Source organism: Antechinus flavipes, chromosome 4 (genome assembly GCF_016432865.1).
Source record: "Antechinus flavipes isolate AdamAnt ecotype Samford, QLD, Australia chromosome 4, AdamAnt_v2, whole genome shotgun sequence".
In the NCBI taxonomy this organism is placed as follows: domain Eukaryota; kingdom Metazoa; phylum Chordata; class Mammalia; order Dasyuromorphia; family Dasyuridae; genus Antechinus; species Antechinus flavipes.
In genome coordinates, this window is record NC_067401.1 from 121,136,169 (window position 1) to 121,150,955 (window position 14,787).

A 14,787-nucleotide genomic window follows, 5' to 3' on the forward strand; every position below is an offset into this window, starting at 1 on the left:
GAGGAGAAAGTAGAAAGTAAACTTGTTCAAGTTTCCTATAAATTCTATCTCATGCCAACTTGTAGATGAGAGGTGTCAGAGATATGCCAATTGGGACAGCTCTCTCAAAGTTCTTCATAACTTGCCCCCCTCCCCCCCTCCCCGGTTTTTCACTTTTCTTTGATTTCCTGCCCTCCGCATATTATTGGATTTAGTGACACAAGCCTTTTCGATGTTTCTTGCAGGAGACCTCCATTTCCGGGCTGCATTTTCGTAGGCTGTCCCCCCATCCCTGGAAAGCTTCTCTTCTTATTTCCTTTTCTTACCTTTCTTAAAGTTCAAATCTTACCTTCTGCAAGAAGCCTTTACCATGCTTCCTTAATGTTAGTGTTTTCTCTTTGTGATTACATATATGTGTGTATAAAGAGAGACATATAGAGAGAGAGTATGCATATATATAACCATGCATACATATTTTGCATTAGAATACACGGATTTTTGTGAATTTTTATTTTTATTTTCGCCTTTCTGTGTATTCCGGGTATACAGTATACCGCCTGGTACATAGTAAGTGTTTAATAAATGTTCGTTGGTTTCGCTAGAGTGTTAAATGAAATATAGCAGTTTCCGGCTTGTATTTAAAAGGAGAGTATTGATATTTTCCTTTAACGAGCCCCAAGGCCATCTCAGCCTTGCCACTCCTCCCCCCCCCCCACGTGATTTCCCGTAACTCTTCGGTGCCCTCCCCTAAAGCTAGTTTCATTTCCCTCTCCTCTGCTGCGGTCTTGGAGAGCTAGTTGTCTTCCTCGAAGGCATCTATCTGGTAAGGATCACGATGGCCGAGCTGCAGCCCCTGACTGATGAGCTGACCTGCTCCATTTGCCTGGAAATCTTTCAGGAGCCCGTTACTACTCCGTGCGGACACAACTTTTGCTCGCGCTGCCTGGACGAGACCTGGACAGTCCGAGACTCCCAATTCTTCTGCCCCCAGTGCCGGACTTGCTTCCAGGTGCGGCCACAGCTGAAGAAGAATACAGTGTTGTGCGCAGTAGTGGAGCAGTTGCAGCAAGCCCACAGCCTCTGGGATTTGGGGGCGTCTTACAGTGAGTCCCAAGATGGCGAGTCCTTGTACCCGTCGTCGAGGAAGGGAAACCAGGCGAAGGAGGAACCCGCAAAGACTGTGGCCTGCGACCATTGCTTGCAGGCTGTTGCCATCAAGACGTGCTTCACCTGCATGGTGTCCTTCTGCCCCGAGCACCTGAAGCCGCATCTGGACAATCCCATGTTCCAGGGTCACGACCTGCAGCCGCCCGTCTGGGACCTGGCCAGCCGCAAGTGCCCGGAGCACAGCCGCCTGAGGGAATTCTTCTGCTCTCAGCACGGCCTCTGCATTTGCTGCTTGTGCCTGGTGGGGCACAAAACCTGCTCTCCTGTAACTCTGGACGTGGCCAGGGCCGATTTGAAGGTAGGCAGAGGGGGAACTGGGAGAGGGAGGGCGAGAGAAGTCTGGGCTGAGCATTTGTAAGCCTGGACCAGGGTCCCAACCTAAGGCCCCTGCGGGAAGCAGGTAACTACGCCCGACTTAGTTTCAATTTCCCGGTGCCAAACTTAGTTTCTTTTCTCTGGCACTCAAGGGAATTGAGCCAGAAACAGGTAGGGGGCTTGTAGACAAGGGCGAGAGCGGCTCAGCAATCTCGGGACATCTATTCTCTATGTTCCGCGGGTTACAGAAAGGCGTTTGGGTTCCTTTTCTGGGTGAGCGTGTCAGTTTCTTGGCCCAGACTGTAGGAGAAGAGGCGACTGTCGGTGTGAGAGGACTTGCTTAAAGGATAGGTTTTTGGGGTTCAAACCCTGTCTCCCATATAACAAAGCTTCTTAAACTATGGGCCACGACACACTATATGGAATTGATAACAATGTGGCGGTTGCTAAAAATTTGACCATAGTAAAAGGTATCAGATATTTCGCCAAGATTTCATCTTTATATAAAAATAAACAAGCACACCTATCTCATTAATATGCACAATTATGGTTTTTTTTTTTTTTTAGTAAAAGACAAAAGTATGTGTATAGCAAGGGACTGTTTTAAAATAAATTACGACTTAGCAGTAAATGTTAGATTTGTATATCTATTTTATGTACCTGTATATTTGGGGTCACGTAAAAATTTCTCCTGTGGGCGGGAAGTGAAAAAAGTTTAAGAACCTCTGCAGTACAGTAGGACAAACCCCCCCTCAGTGCTCCAGGTAACTTATAGATTGCAGAGTTAATGCTATTTTGCTTTGATAGAGGGATATTCCTTCCCCAGAATTTTCTGAGGTACTGGGTAGATCCTGAGATCTTTCCCTATCTATGAGTCATTATTGCTAAACCTGAGAAATCGAACTTCCCAATATTATTTTAAAATGTTTGATGAGGAAATGAGGTCCTGATTGAAATGACTGCCCATGAAGCTCAGCTGTCTTTTTCGGTCTTCATAGAGCCATAGAATTTAAGAGTTGGGATTTCAGAAGCCATTTCATCCATAATCTTTATAGATGAGAAATTGAAGTCAAATGACTTGACAAGGGTGACAAAAGTAGTAAATATCTGAGGTAGGATTTGAACCCAGGTTCATTTTAAAGCCAAAGCTTTTCCCTGTTGGCTTTCAATTTTCTCACATGTAAAATAAGGGGGTTAGATTAGTTGATTTCTAAAGTTTCTTCCAGCTCCAAATCCTATGATCAGGAACTTAAGGGTCAACCTATCCTACTGTAAATCTTTCTGCCTCTGTGTCTCTCTGTCCCTCTGTCTCTAGTCTGTCTCTTGTCCTCTCTCTGTCTCTGTCAGTGTATGTGTATGTATATATATGTATGTATGTCTTTCTCTTTTTCTCTCTCTCTCTCTCTCTGTGTCTGACTTTCAGGCCAAAAATACCTCAAAATTTCTCTCAATGTTTTCTTTTTGGAAGTTATTTGTTGTATCTTCCAGTAAAATGTTAACTCCTTGGCAGCAGGAACAGTTTTTGTGTTTTTTCTTTGTTTATCTAGCACCTAAGATATAGGACCTAATAAATTCTTGAATTAGACTATGATTAGGTCTTTGAAACTCAGCATTCTTGTAAACATTCTTTAAGTCTTCATGAACTTTATTCACAATCTTCTCTCCCTTTTTTCATTTCAGAAATATTTTTATCCTTTATTTTTTACCATTCATTTAAAAAAATTTGAGTTCTAAAATCTCCTTTTCCTTCTAGCCCCTCCCAGACCCATTGAGAAGGCAAACTAAGATATCCATTATATTTGTGAAGTCATGTGAAACATACCTTTTTCTTTTTAATGATGAAAATTGGTTTGTCTACATACATTCCTTTTTTCTTAATCTAACTCTTCCTGGGGTTTTGAGGAAGTTTATCATGGCTGCATTTAAAAAAAAATGTTTTTTCCCCAGTTACATGTAAAAACAGTTTTTAACATTCATTTAAAAAAACGAGTTCCTGATTTTTTCTCTCCCTTTCTCACATTCCCCTTCCCTAAAATGGTAAGCAACCTGATATAAATTATACATGTTCAATCCTGCAAAAAACATTATCATATTAGTCATGTTGTGAAATAAGATACAAACCAAAAGGAACTGCCCACACAAACAAATGTGAAAATTGTATGCTTACAACTGCATTCAGAATTAATCAGTTCTTTCTTTGGAGGTGAATACCATTTTTCATCATGAGTCCTTTGGGATTGTCTTAAATCACTATACTGCTGACAATAACCCAGTCATTCACAGTTGAGCATCATGTAGTATTGTTGTTACTGTATATTGTGTTCTCCTGGTTCTGCTTATTTCACTTTGCATCAATTCATGTAAGTCTTTTTCTGAAAAATAAGTCTGTTCATCATTTCTTATAGCACAGTATATTCATTATAATCATAAGTCATTCATTCATTCAGCCATTTCCTAATTGAGGGCATCTCCTCGTTTTCCAATTCTTTGTCATGACAAAAAGTGGCTGCATTTTAACATTAGTTTTTAAAAAATTTTTGAGTTACAAATTCTCTCTCTTATCTTTTCCTCTCCCCTCTGAGAGAGGGCAAGCAATTTGATATAAATTAGATGAGTATAGTCATGCTATTAGTCACTTGCAAAAAACCCTCTACAACACACAAACAATAGTAACAAAAAAAGTAACATAATCTGTAATATAAAGGAGATTAGGTGGTCTCTAAGGTTGTTTCCAGCTCTAATATCCTAATTATGACTTGTTCAAGGTAATACTGCAAGTTCATATCTCTAAATCCAAGAGTCTATCTTCTGAAATCCTTGACCAAACAGCCTGAGTTTCCCTCTTGCATCGTGGTTCTGTGATTTACTATTTTGGACCTAGATTTTATTCAAGAAATGGGGCTTTTTGTTATTGTTGTTGTTAATCATCTTATATGTCACTGTCTTGTAATTGGGCTTTAACAATAGGATTCTCAGTGACCTCTGCTTTTAGAGTAACTTTATCTTGACTTTATTTTTCTATCATATTCATGTCATCACCTGATTGCAAATTTTGCTTTAAGGTCAGGTTCTGAATTCTGGACTGAGTCAAAAGGGTTGACTGTCAGTCAAACAGGTGAAATGAAGTTCTTCCCTGGGTACCCAAGAGATTATATGCAGCCTTATTGACAACAGGCTGACCTCCTCCCCCCTGCCTATTTCTATGTCCATGGTTTGTATGAGCTATGAATTTTCTATGTGACCTTGGACAAGTTATATCAAGAATGTGAGAACTTCAAATAATCTTAGATGTCCTGGAGTTGGAAGACTTAACCTTTTTTTTTTTTTTTTTTTTTTTTGTATATACCTCATATGTAAGCTTGTGTATTCTTTCTCAGAACAATGTTTTTAGATATAAATAATATATAGGTTTACATATATATATATATGTATATATATATAATTAAGGAGATATAAAATAATAGATAGGATCATTAAAGAAAACAATTATAGAGAAATAAAGTTATCAGACTACTAAAAGAATAAGCTTCTCAGACCTTAAGGTTAAAACACCTAATATGTGGGAAAACATTTTTTACATTCAAAGGTTCTGATAAAGACTTCATTTCTAATTTATAGAGAGAATTGACTCAAATTTATAAGAATTCAAACCATTCTCCAGTTGATAAATGGTCAAAGAATATGAGCAGACAATTTTCAAATGAAGAAATTGAAACTGTTTCTAGTCCTATAAAAAGGTGCTCCAAATCATTATTGATCAGAGAAATGCAAATTAAGACAACTGTGAGATACCACTACACATCTGTCAGATTGGTTAAGACAAAAGGAAAAGATAATGTTGAATGTTGGAGGGCATGTGGGAAAATTGGGACACTGATACCTTGTTGGTGGAGTTGTGAACACATCCAATCATTCTGGAGAGCAGTTTGGAACTATGCTTAAAAAGTTATCAAACTGTGCATACCCTTTGATCCAGTAGTGTTACTACTGGGCTTGTATTCCAAAGAGATCTTAAAGGAAGGACATGTGCAAAAATATTTGTGGCAGCCCTTTTTGTAATGGTAAGAAACTGGAAACTGAATGGATGCCCACCAATTGGAAAATGGCTGAATAAGTTATAAGCTGAATGTTTTTGTTTTTGTTTTTTAATTTTTAATAGCTTTTTATTTACAAGTTATATGCACGGGTAATTTTATAGCATTGACAATTGCCAAACCTTTTGTTCCAATTTTTCCCCTCCTTCCCCCCACTCCCTCCCCTAGATGTCAGGATGACCAATACATGTTAAATATATTAAAGTATAAATTAAATACAAAATAAGTATACATGACCAAACTGTTATTTTTCTGTACAAAAAGAATTGGACTCTGAAATAGTGTACAATTAGCTTGTGAAGGAAATAAAAAAAGGCAGGCAGGCAAAAATATGGGGATTGGGAATTCAATGTAATGGTTCTTAGTCATCTCCCAGAATTCTTTCATTGGATGTAGCTGGTTCAGTTCATCACTGCTCCATTGGAACTGATTTGGTTCATCTCATTGTTGAAGATGGCCAGGTCCTTCAGAATTGATCATCATATAGTATTGTTGTTGAAGTATATAATGATCTCCTGGACCTGCTCATTTCACTCAGCATCAGTTCGTGTAAGTCTCTCCAGGCCTTTCTGAAATCATCTTGTTGGTAATTTCTATAAGCTGAATGTTATGGAATACTATTGTTCTGTAGGAAATGACCAGCAGGGTGAATACCGAGAGGCTTGGAGAGACTTATATGAACTGACACTAAATGAAATGATTATACACAGCAACAACAAGACTATAGATGATCAATTCTGATGGATGTGGCTTTCTTCAACAATGAGATGATTCAAACCAATTCCAATTGTTCAGTGATGAATAGAGCCATCTACACCCAGAGAGAGGAACTAAATGTGATTCAAAACATCATTTTACACTCTTCGTTGTTGTTTGCTTGCATTTTATTTTGCTTCTCTTTTTTTCTTGTGCGGCATGATAAATATATCTATATCTATATCTATAGATATAGATTATATATAGTTTAACATATATTTCTATCATGTTTAACATAAAAAAAGCCAACTAATACAGTCTAAGTCTCCCCATTTTGCAAGGGAGACTACCAAGACCCAAAAAATTGAAATGACCTGTCCAAGGTCTTGTAGCAAGTTAGGAACTTAGACTATGTTTCTTCATCTATAAAATGGGAGAGGTACTCCACACCCAGATCACAAGATTGGGAAATCAAAATGAATTGGGAGATTTAAATGAGAGAGGCAAGGCAATGTGAAAGTGTCTTGAAAAACAATTTTTTAAAAAATTCAATTAAATTTTTTTTTTTTACTAATTTTTCATTCTGAAGTTAACCAAAAAATCACCCTAAAATGATCACATCCATATACATAGAAGAACAGAAAAAGAGATTTGGCATGAAAATTAGCTCTTTACAAATGTATAATGCTGGGGACTTGGCAACTTCCGAAGGCATTTATGGGTGTTGGACTGAGGATCACTGCTGATCAGTCACTCCAATTTCTCTTTTCATTTTTAATTGCAGTTAAAGATGAAGCAGAAGTTGACAACCCTATATGACCACATCAATAAGGCTTCAAATGCATTGAAAGATGTAAAATCAAAACAATATGCAGTCCAGGTAAGTAAGCAGTGCCTTTATAAGTCATTCAAGATTAGATGACTATTTCCCTAACTCCCAGATGTCTTATTTTTAGTGGAGATTTTGACAAATTGGGGAATGCCCAGAGGCTTTCATCCAGGATTATAGAGACCATGCCCCAAACCTTTTAACTCTTAATTTGAGGATTAGTGTTTTCAAATATTTGGAGGTCTATCCTGGGGAAGATGGATTAGACTGATTCTCTTTACAAAGAAATGGCAGAACAAGTGTTTGGAAGAGACTATTTCAGTTCATTGTCATTCCAGTCCACTAATAAAAACTTCTCACCAATTAAAGTCTTCTCTCACTGGAATTGATTGCTTAACCCCTAATACCACTTTTGGAGATTATTGTAGAGTGGAGGAGATTGGATTAAATTACATCTAAGGTCCTTTGAACCCAAAGATTCTATGCTTCTATAGGTCTTAGAAAACATTCTAAGTCTCCTGGAGAGCTGAGAATCAAAGTTGAGCTCACAAATCCTAGTTACAAGTCAAATAGCGAATTTAAATCATTTTGTTGAAAGGTAGCCTTAGAGACTTGCACCTTCTTCCCTCTCTGCTTGCTAGGTAGGAACATTGATAAATTGGAGACATACCTAGAGACTTCCATCTAGGATTAGAGGCACCCATATCTGAAGTAGAGATTAGAATCTTCATATATTTGGAAGTTTACCATGGGGAAAATGGATTGATAGATTGCCCTCAGCTTGTTTTAGGTTATCTAGCACTACTCTGCTAAATGACTCTGATGGGGTAGGGAAATAGTTCTATAGAAGCATTAAAGTTCTCGGGGACTCTTCTATTTTAATTAAAGCTGCTACATATCAAAATATTTCTTTGGATTCCTTAGGAAACAGCAGCCAGAAAGATGGAGTTGTTAAAACATGAATATGAAGAAATGAAAGTCCTCATTGAATCAGAGGAGAAAAATTCTCTGCAGAAAATGAAAGAGGAAGAAAAGAGAGTTTTGGACAAATATGATCATGTTCATCAGGTCCTGCTCAAGAAAAAGAGTGAAATTGAGTCTATGAAAGAAGAGATTGAACTTTTGCTCACAAAAAATGATGAGATTGCTTTTTTGGAGGTGAGTCCTCAGTGGGTCAATCCACAAGAGTTGTATTGAATGCTTGACTCGTCAAAGTCTTGCTGGGCTTACTGCTCCCCACAATTCCACCCTTTTGAGACTGTCACTGTTGTTCTGGACTTGTGATTTTATCAATGTAAGGAACTCCCAATGTGGAAATTTCTAATGTAGAAGAGTAAGTGATCTATAATTTAGCTTCAGGATTACACTGAGAAGTATGTATCAGAGGAAAGCTTGACTCCTTCCCATTGGAATGCAAACTCCTCAAGGGCAGGAATTTTTTTTGTTTTTGTTTTTATATCCCCAATCATAGTGCCTGGCACCTGTTGCTTTATTGTACCTCACTGTCTCCCTAGCCATTATAGAATACAAAAAGTATAGGAAAACATGGAGCCCATCCTTTAAAAAACAAACAAACTGTTTTCTTACCTCATATTTAAGGCACCATCATTTCAATACTCTTTCTATTTCTCCAAATTGAACATTCCTTGTAACAAAGAAAAATTAGTTAGTAAACATACTTTTTATGAACTACTGGGTAGCACAGTGGATAGAGCATGGGCTGGGAGTCAGGAAGACTCATCTTCCTGAATTTAAATCTGGCCTCTGATGCTTACTAGCTGTGTGACCCTGGGCAAGTCACTTAACCCTGTTTGAAAAATAAAGCTAAAAAAAGAAAGAAAGATAAAGCTCTTATTTATTTTTTAGACTGAGACATCTATTATTTTGGTAGTATGGCACAGTACAAAGATGATTGAATCTAGAGAAGAAGGAGATCTTAAGTCAGATCCAAGTCTCCCTCTCTGATTTGGGGCAAATGACAGCCTCTTTGGACCTCAGTTTCCCTATCTATAGAGTGATAGAATTGGATGGTCTCTGAGGTCCCTTCAAGCCTTCAAATCTATAAGTCTATGATTTTCTATGAGAGTAGTCAGTTGGTGCAGTGGATAGAGCAACTGGTCTGGGGTCAGGAAGACTAATTAATTTTGAGTTCAAATCTAACCTTGGAAACTTAATAGCTTATATGTGACCCTGCAAAGTCATTTAACAATGTTTATCTCAGTTCCTCATCAGTAAAATGAGATGGAAAAAGAAATGGCAAATCACTTCAGTGTCTTTGCCAAGAAAACCCCATATGGGGTCATGAAGAATCGTATACAACTGAAAAACAACACACAAAGGGGACCTAATATGGGGATTGCCTCTGGTGTACAACCTTCTATCTTGGGGGTCTTCCACTTCCCATTTTGCTGATTAGGTAGTATAGTAGATAGAACTCTGGACCTAGGATCAGGGACCTGAATTCACTTCAGATACTTGTTAGCTGTGTGGTTCTGGGAAATTCATTCAACCCCTGTCTGTTTCAGTTTCCTCATTTGTAAAAATTGGCAATGATAATAATAGCACCTACTTTCCAGGATTATTATCAGGATAACCTGAGATAATGTTTTGAAAGTTATTTACAAAACTTAAATCACAATCTAAATGTTAGCTATAATAATATAGTAGTATTATTTTTCAGTCAAAATTCTGCTTCCTTCTAATTTTATTTCCATTTGTATTGTTGTAGTCATTGTGTATGTGTTACTCTTGGTTTCACTCATTTCATTCATTATTATACCATAATTAGCTTCCTATGTGTTTTTGAACTCACATTTCCTGCCCAATAATATTCTACTCCATTTATGGAGTCTTTCCTCAAACAATGAGCACTTATTTTTGTTTCCCATTCTTTGCTACTAGAAAAAAAGAGCTGCCATGAATGTTTTTCTATATATCAGGCCTTTGTTTCTGAATTCCTTGGGCTCTTTGCCCAAAGATTTCTGGGTTTGGATAGTTCAAGCACCTTTTTGGAGTAATTTCAAATTGCTCTCCAAAACAGTTCCACCAACAGCATATTAAAATACTTATCTTCCCACAGTCTCTCCAATACTGATTCTTTTTGGGGTGTCATTTTTGCCAATTTGCTTGATGTAAGATGAAACCTCAGTGTTGTTTAAACCTGAGGTTTTTTTTTATCTAGTCATTTGTAATATATTGCCAAATATTTTTCATTAAAAAAACTTTCTAGCCTTTGACAATTGGTCTGTTGAGAAGAATGGTCCTTGGCATTATGCATTTGTGTCCAAATCCTAGAATATTATTGAATAGTAAAAAGTGATGAAAATGAGGAGTTTGGGAACATATGGGGGAAATCTGCATGAAGATGATGTGGCTGGAGGACTATCCTTTTTCAATATCTGTCTGATAAATTCTCAAAGTCATCTGCCATCATTCTTATAATAGAGTATATTATAGGCTCAGTATTAGAACTTTCCTAGGTAGTAACAATTCCTCAGCTCCTTACCTCCACCCACATGCCCTTCTGCCTGTTTATAATGCAATTTCTTTTAATCTGTGTAGTTACGGGGAGGGAGACCCACAGACTGATTTGTTCCAGGTCCTGTACTTCCCTAGCATAGAATTGAGTTCTGCTCTCTCTTACCCTAGCAAATTCCCTAACTACTTCCAGTACATTTCCTTTCATTAGGAGTTCGAGGATAGTGGAGGGTCTCTTGAGATGATTTGATTTTTACTTGGTTTCCCCGTATGTCCCATATCATGCATGTCCATGAAGATGGGATTATGTGAGAGATAGTGTAGATGGTGGATAAAGAGCTGACTTCAAAGCCAGGAAGATCTAGAGACTCGAGGCAACTCTGTGAGTCTATAAGTTGCCCAGAAGGTGCTGATCTAGTTTGGCAGGGGAGTTTTAAGTACTCAATCTTAGGCCTAGTCTCTGTCCTCATCCCTCTTACTCAGGTTCAGGGTGTTTGTCACCTATGACATAGCAAAGCTACCTGGATCTTAAAGGATGAACTCTAGGATATTAGGCAAGTTCTTTTTTGTTTTTTTGTTTTCTGAGTTTCAGCATCCTTGGTAAAATTCAGTTCAAGAAATATGTAGTAAGGGTTATGGCCAACAAAATGACAATCCTTGCTCTCTGTGAGTTAGTGTCTGTTAGATGGTGATAGAAAGATAAATCTTCAAAAATAAGTATAATTGGAGATTATTTGAGGAAGGAGACAAGACTAACAGCAGATGGGATCAGGGAAGCTTTCATGGCAACTGAGCTGAGCCTTGAAGGAAATCAAGAATACTAGAAGAAGAGTGGAGGAGAGAGTGCATTTTTTTCTTTTTAAAACATTTAATTGCTCTTCGTTTACATCTCTGCCACTTTTCATTAATAGCCTCCCTTCTAGCAAATCAGAATATTGAGCAAAATACAATGGCCATACCAGAAAATACCTCTCATATTTTATACTTTTGGTTCAATAACTCTTGGAGGAAAGATGAAGGAGGACACTTCACTCACAAGCCCTCAGAGGTCACAATTGGTCACTATTATAGTGCTACCTTTTGGTGTTTTGCAATGTACTCTCCTCTTCTTTCACATTGTTCTTCTGGTTCTACTTATTTCACTCTCTTCTTCAAGCATTGGTTGTTCCATATAGCTCATTAATCATTTCATTTTATTCATATATGACATTTTGCTTATTCCCCAACTACTGAGAGAATTCCAGAGAAACTTTGGATGATTTATATAAACCGATGCAGAGTGCAGTGGACTGAACCAAGAGAGAACATTTTTCTTCTATAATAAACAAGGACTGCTATAAACGGTTTTTTTTTTTTTGTTAGCTGGAACCTTTGGAGGGAGTGCATTCAATCATGAGAGCCATTCATTCCTAAAACCATGGAGGAGGCAAGAGATATACTTGAACACTAAGAATTAATAAAAAGGAAGAGCTTGAGATAAGGCTAAAAAGAAGGTTGGAGGCAGATTATTTAGTATTTTCTAAAGCATCCTGTGAAATTTATAGGCAATAGCGGGCCAATGAGTAGGGGAGTTATATGGTCAGGCGTGTGCCATTGGGAGGTTATTTTAGCAGCCATATGAGGGTGGTTTAGAAAGAGAAATAATTGAAAACTCAGAGACCTATTAGGAAGTTATTATAGAAGTCTTGCTAAGAGGTAATGAGGGACTAAAATGATGTGGATATGGAGGAGGACAGGATGAGAGATTGTGGGGGTGACCACTTGCTATATATAAGGTAGTGGGCTAGGAAAGGGATGCAGCAAAATGACTTCTAGATTGCAAAATTGAATATTTTGGAGGGAGCTTTTGAGATGTTTCAGTGCATACACCTCATTTTCAGAAGAAAAACAGGTCTAGAAATGTTCAGTGAGGGAGTTGGGGAAGGTAGTTCTTCATATCCCTTTTGTGATTTTCTGAAGCTACCTGGGTTAACTATCTGTCTTCTTTTAGAAAGCCTCAAAACTGCAAGAACTTGTCATCAAGGCTGTGTTTGTACCAAAGAATGAATTAAACCAAGAGATGATGCACAGTGTTTATCAAAATGCCTTCTCCTTTAAAGAAGTTTTAAAAGATAAAATAAACAATCCTCAAGAGAAGAAAACAGAAGAGTCATCTGGTCCTGGCCCAGGTAATTACTTAAAAATATATACAACTCTTTTGATCTTAACAAAAAAGAAATCCAATTGGGATTTTCATGTTCATAGTAGAATAGAAAAATATACATTTAATTGAAGACTTTTATTATACCTAGTTTGCTTTTTTAAAAACTATATAATAAATTCACTATGTAATTTTCAAAGCTTCCTTGCTTATCTGTGGTTCTTTCTGGCCTTCCCTCTGTTTTCTTCTGTGTATTGAAAATACCTACATAACTCTTTTTCTTTCTTTTCTTCCTTCCTTCCTTCTTTCCTTCCTTCCTTCCTTTCTTCCTTCCTTCCTTCCTTCCCTCTCTTCTCCCTTTCTCCCTCCTTCCCTCCCTCTTTTTCTTCATCCCTCCCTCCTTTTCTTCCTCCTTTTTTCCATTCTTTCCTCCCTCCATTTCACCCTTCCTTCTGTCCTTCCTTCCTTTCCCTAACCTCTTTTTTCTTTCTCTAATCCCCACTGGAGAGAAAAAAAAGATAAGTTCTTGTGATATTTATACATAGGCAAATCAAATTCCCACATTAATTGTATCTGAAAATGTATGTCTTATTCTTTATTCTGAGACCTACCTGTCACCAGGTAGGTATTTACTTATCAGTCTTCTCAAACTGATTATTGCATTGAGCAGAATGCCCAAGTCTTTCAGATTTGTCTGTCTTTATACTTATATTGTTAGTCTTTTTTTTTTTTTTTTTTAAGTTCTCTTGGTTCAGTCTACTGCACTCTGTATCAGTTTATGTAAATCTTCCAAAGTTATTCTGGGACTATCCCTCTCATTATTTCTTACTAGCCCCAGAATTAATAGTCATTATTTGGAACTAAATTTGTAACCTGCATGGTAGGGTAGAGGTAGTTGGAGGTTTATGAGTTAGTGGTTTAGGGCAGAACTGAAAAGTCCTCTCCATATTGGACGAATTGAGGAAGAAAAGGAGAGTTGATCACTTTTCAAAACTCTAATCTCTTCCATTGCCAACAGTTTAAAGCCAACAGTCAGGTTTTACTCTACTTTTCTAGCCTTATTACACATTGTTCTCTTTCTCACATTCTACTTGCAGGACTGGCCTTCTACCAACTCTCAAATCTCTACCTTTGCATAGACTATCCCCCATGTCTGGAATATATTCTCTCCCTCTCCAATTCTTAGAATCCCTATCTTTCTTCAAAGAAAACACCTTCTTCACCTTCTGCATTGTTAATTAATTAACCTTCTTAATTAATCCTTCCCCCACCCCCAATTACCTTGTATTTTAAAGATATCACAAAATTTTTGAGTTGGAGTACTCTTGGTAGCTATCTTGGTAGTTATCTTAACCAATCAATACACATAAAGAATCCTCCAGAGAAAATAAAATTAATACTAGCTTGATTCTATATTGAATTAATTTTATATTGTAATTGAATCTGTATTTGTCTAAAATTACCTATGTCCTTGAATTGTGCTAGGAGTTAAAGTTATAATTAAAAGAAAAGTTGTTTTCTCTCAGACTGGTAGCCCTTGGGATACTTCCATGACATCTCTTTGTTCTCTTGAAGCCCTACAAGTTAATTTGGCTCTAGCCTTTAATGATATGCCATTAGTCCTTGTGCAATTAAGGGTTTTTCTCTCTTATAAGGAAACAGCCAGTCTGATAGTTTTAATCCTTTAGCAAATTACAAAATGCAGATAGGTCCTACTGAGCAATTAGCATTCCTTAATTATCAGAAAGGGTCAGTAATTAGCCTCATGTGAATGCCAGTCTGTCTTTCTCAATTTAGCCAGTTGTAATGTTCCTGCCCTGACCCTGTAACATTTTTTTCCCCCATGTCTACCTTACCAATAAAGAGGGTCACATTTTCTCACTTAGGTTGTCAGTCTGCCCCCACTTTATTAACAGTTAAACACATCACTGTTAATAAACTGATTTTGCTCAGAGCTGTGTATCTCACTTTACCTTTATTATTTTATTTACCATACCCCATTCCAATTTTGGACATCTCTAATTATTATGAAGTTTATCTTGCTATCATTCCTAAATATAACTCTGCAGTTTCCAAACCATTATTTCTAG

General features: G+C 37.3%; 1 protein-coding gene across 1 annotated transcript in view; it reads left to right on the forward strand.

Moving 5' to 3' along the window:
- The first annotated feature begins 485 nt into the window (after positions 1–485).
- The window catches only part of TRIM25 (tripartite motif containing 25), a 37,911-nt gene continuing 23,609 nt past the window's right edge, over positions 486–14,787 (forward strand). The window contains exons 1-4 of the mRNA XM_051994239.1: positions 486–1,444; positions 7,036–7,131; positions 8,005–8,238; positions 12,548–12,725. Coding sequence (XP_051850199.1) covers positions 815–1,444; positions 7,036–7,131; positions 8,005–8,238; positions 12,548–12,725 — 1,138 coding nt within the window. The 5' untranslated portion in view covers positions 486–814. The remainder of the gene's footprint in view (positions 1,445–7,035; positions 7,132–8,004; positions 8,239–12,547; positions 12,726–14,787) is intronic.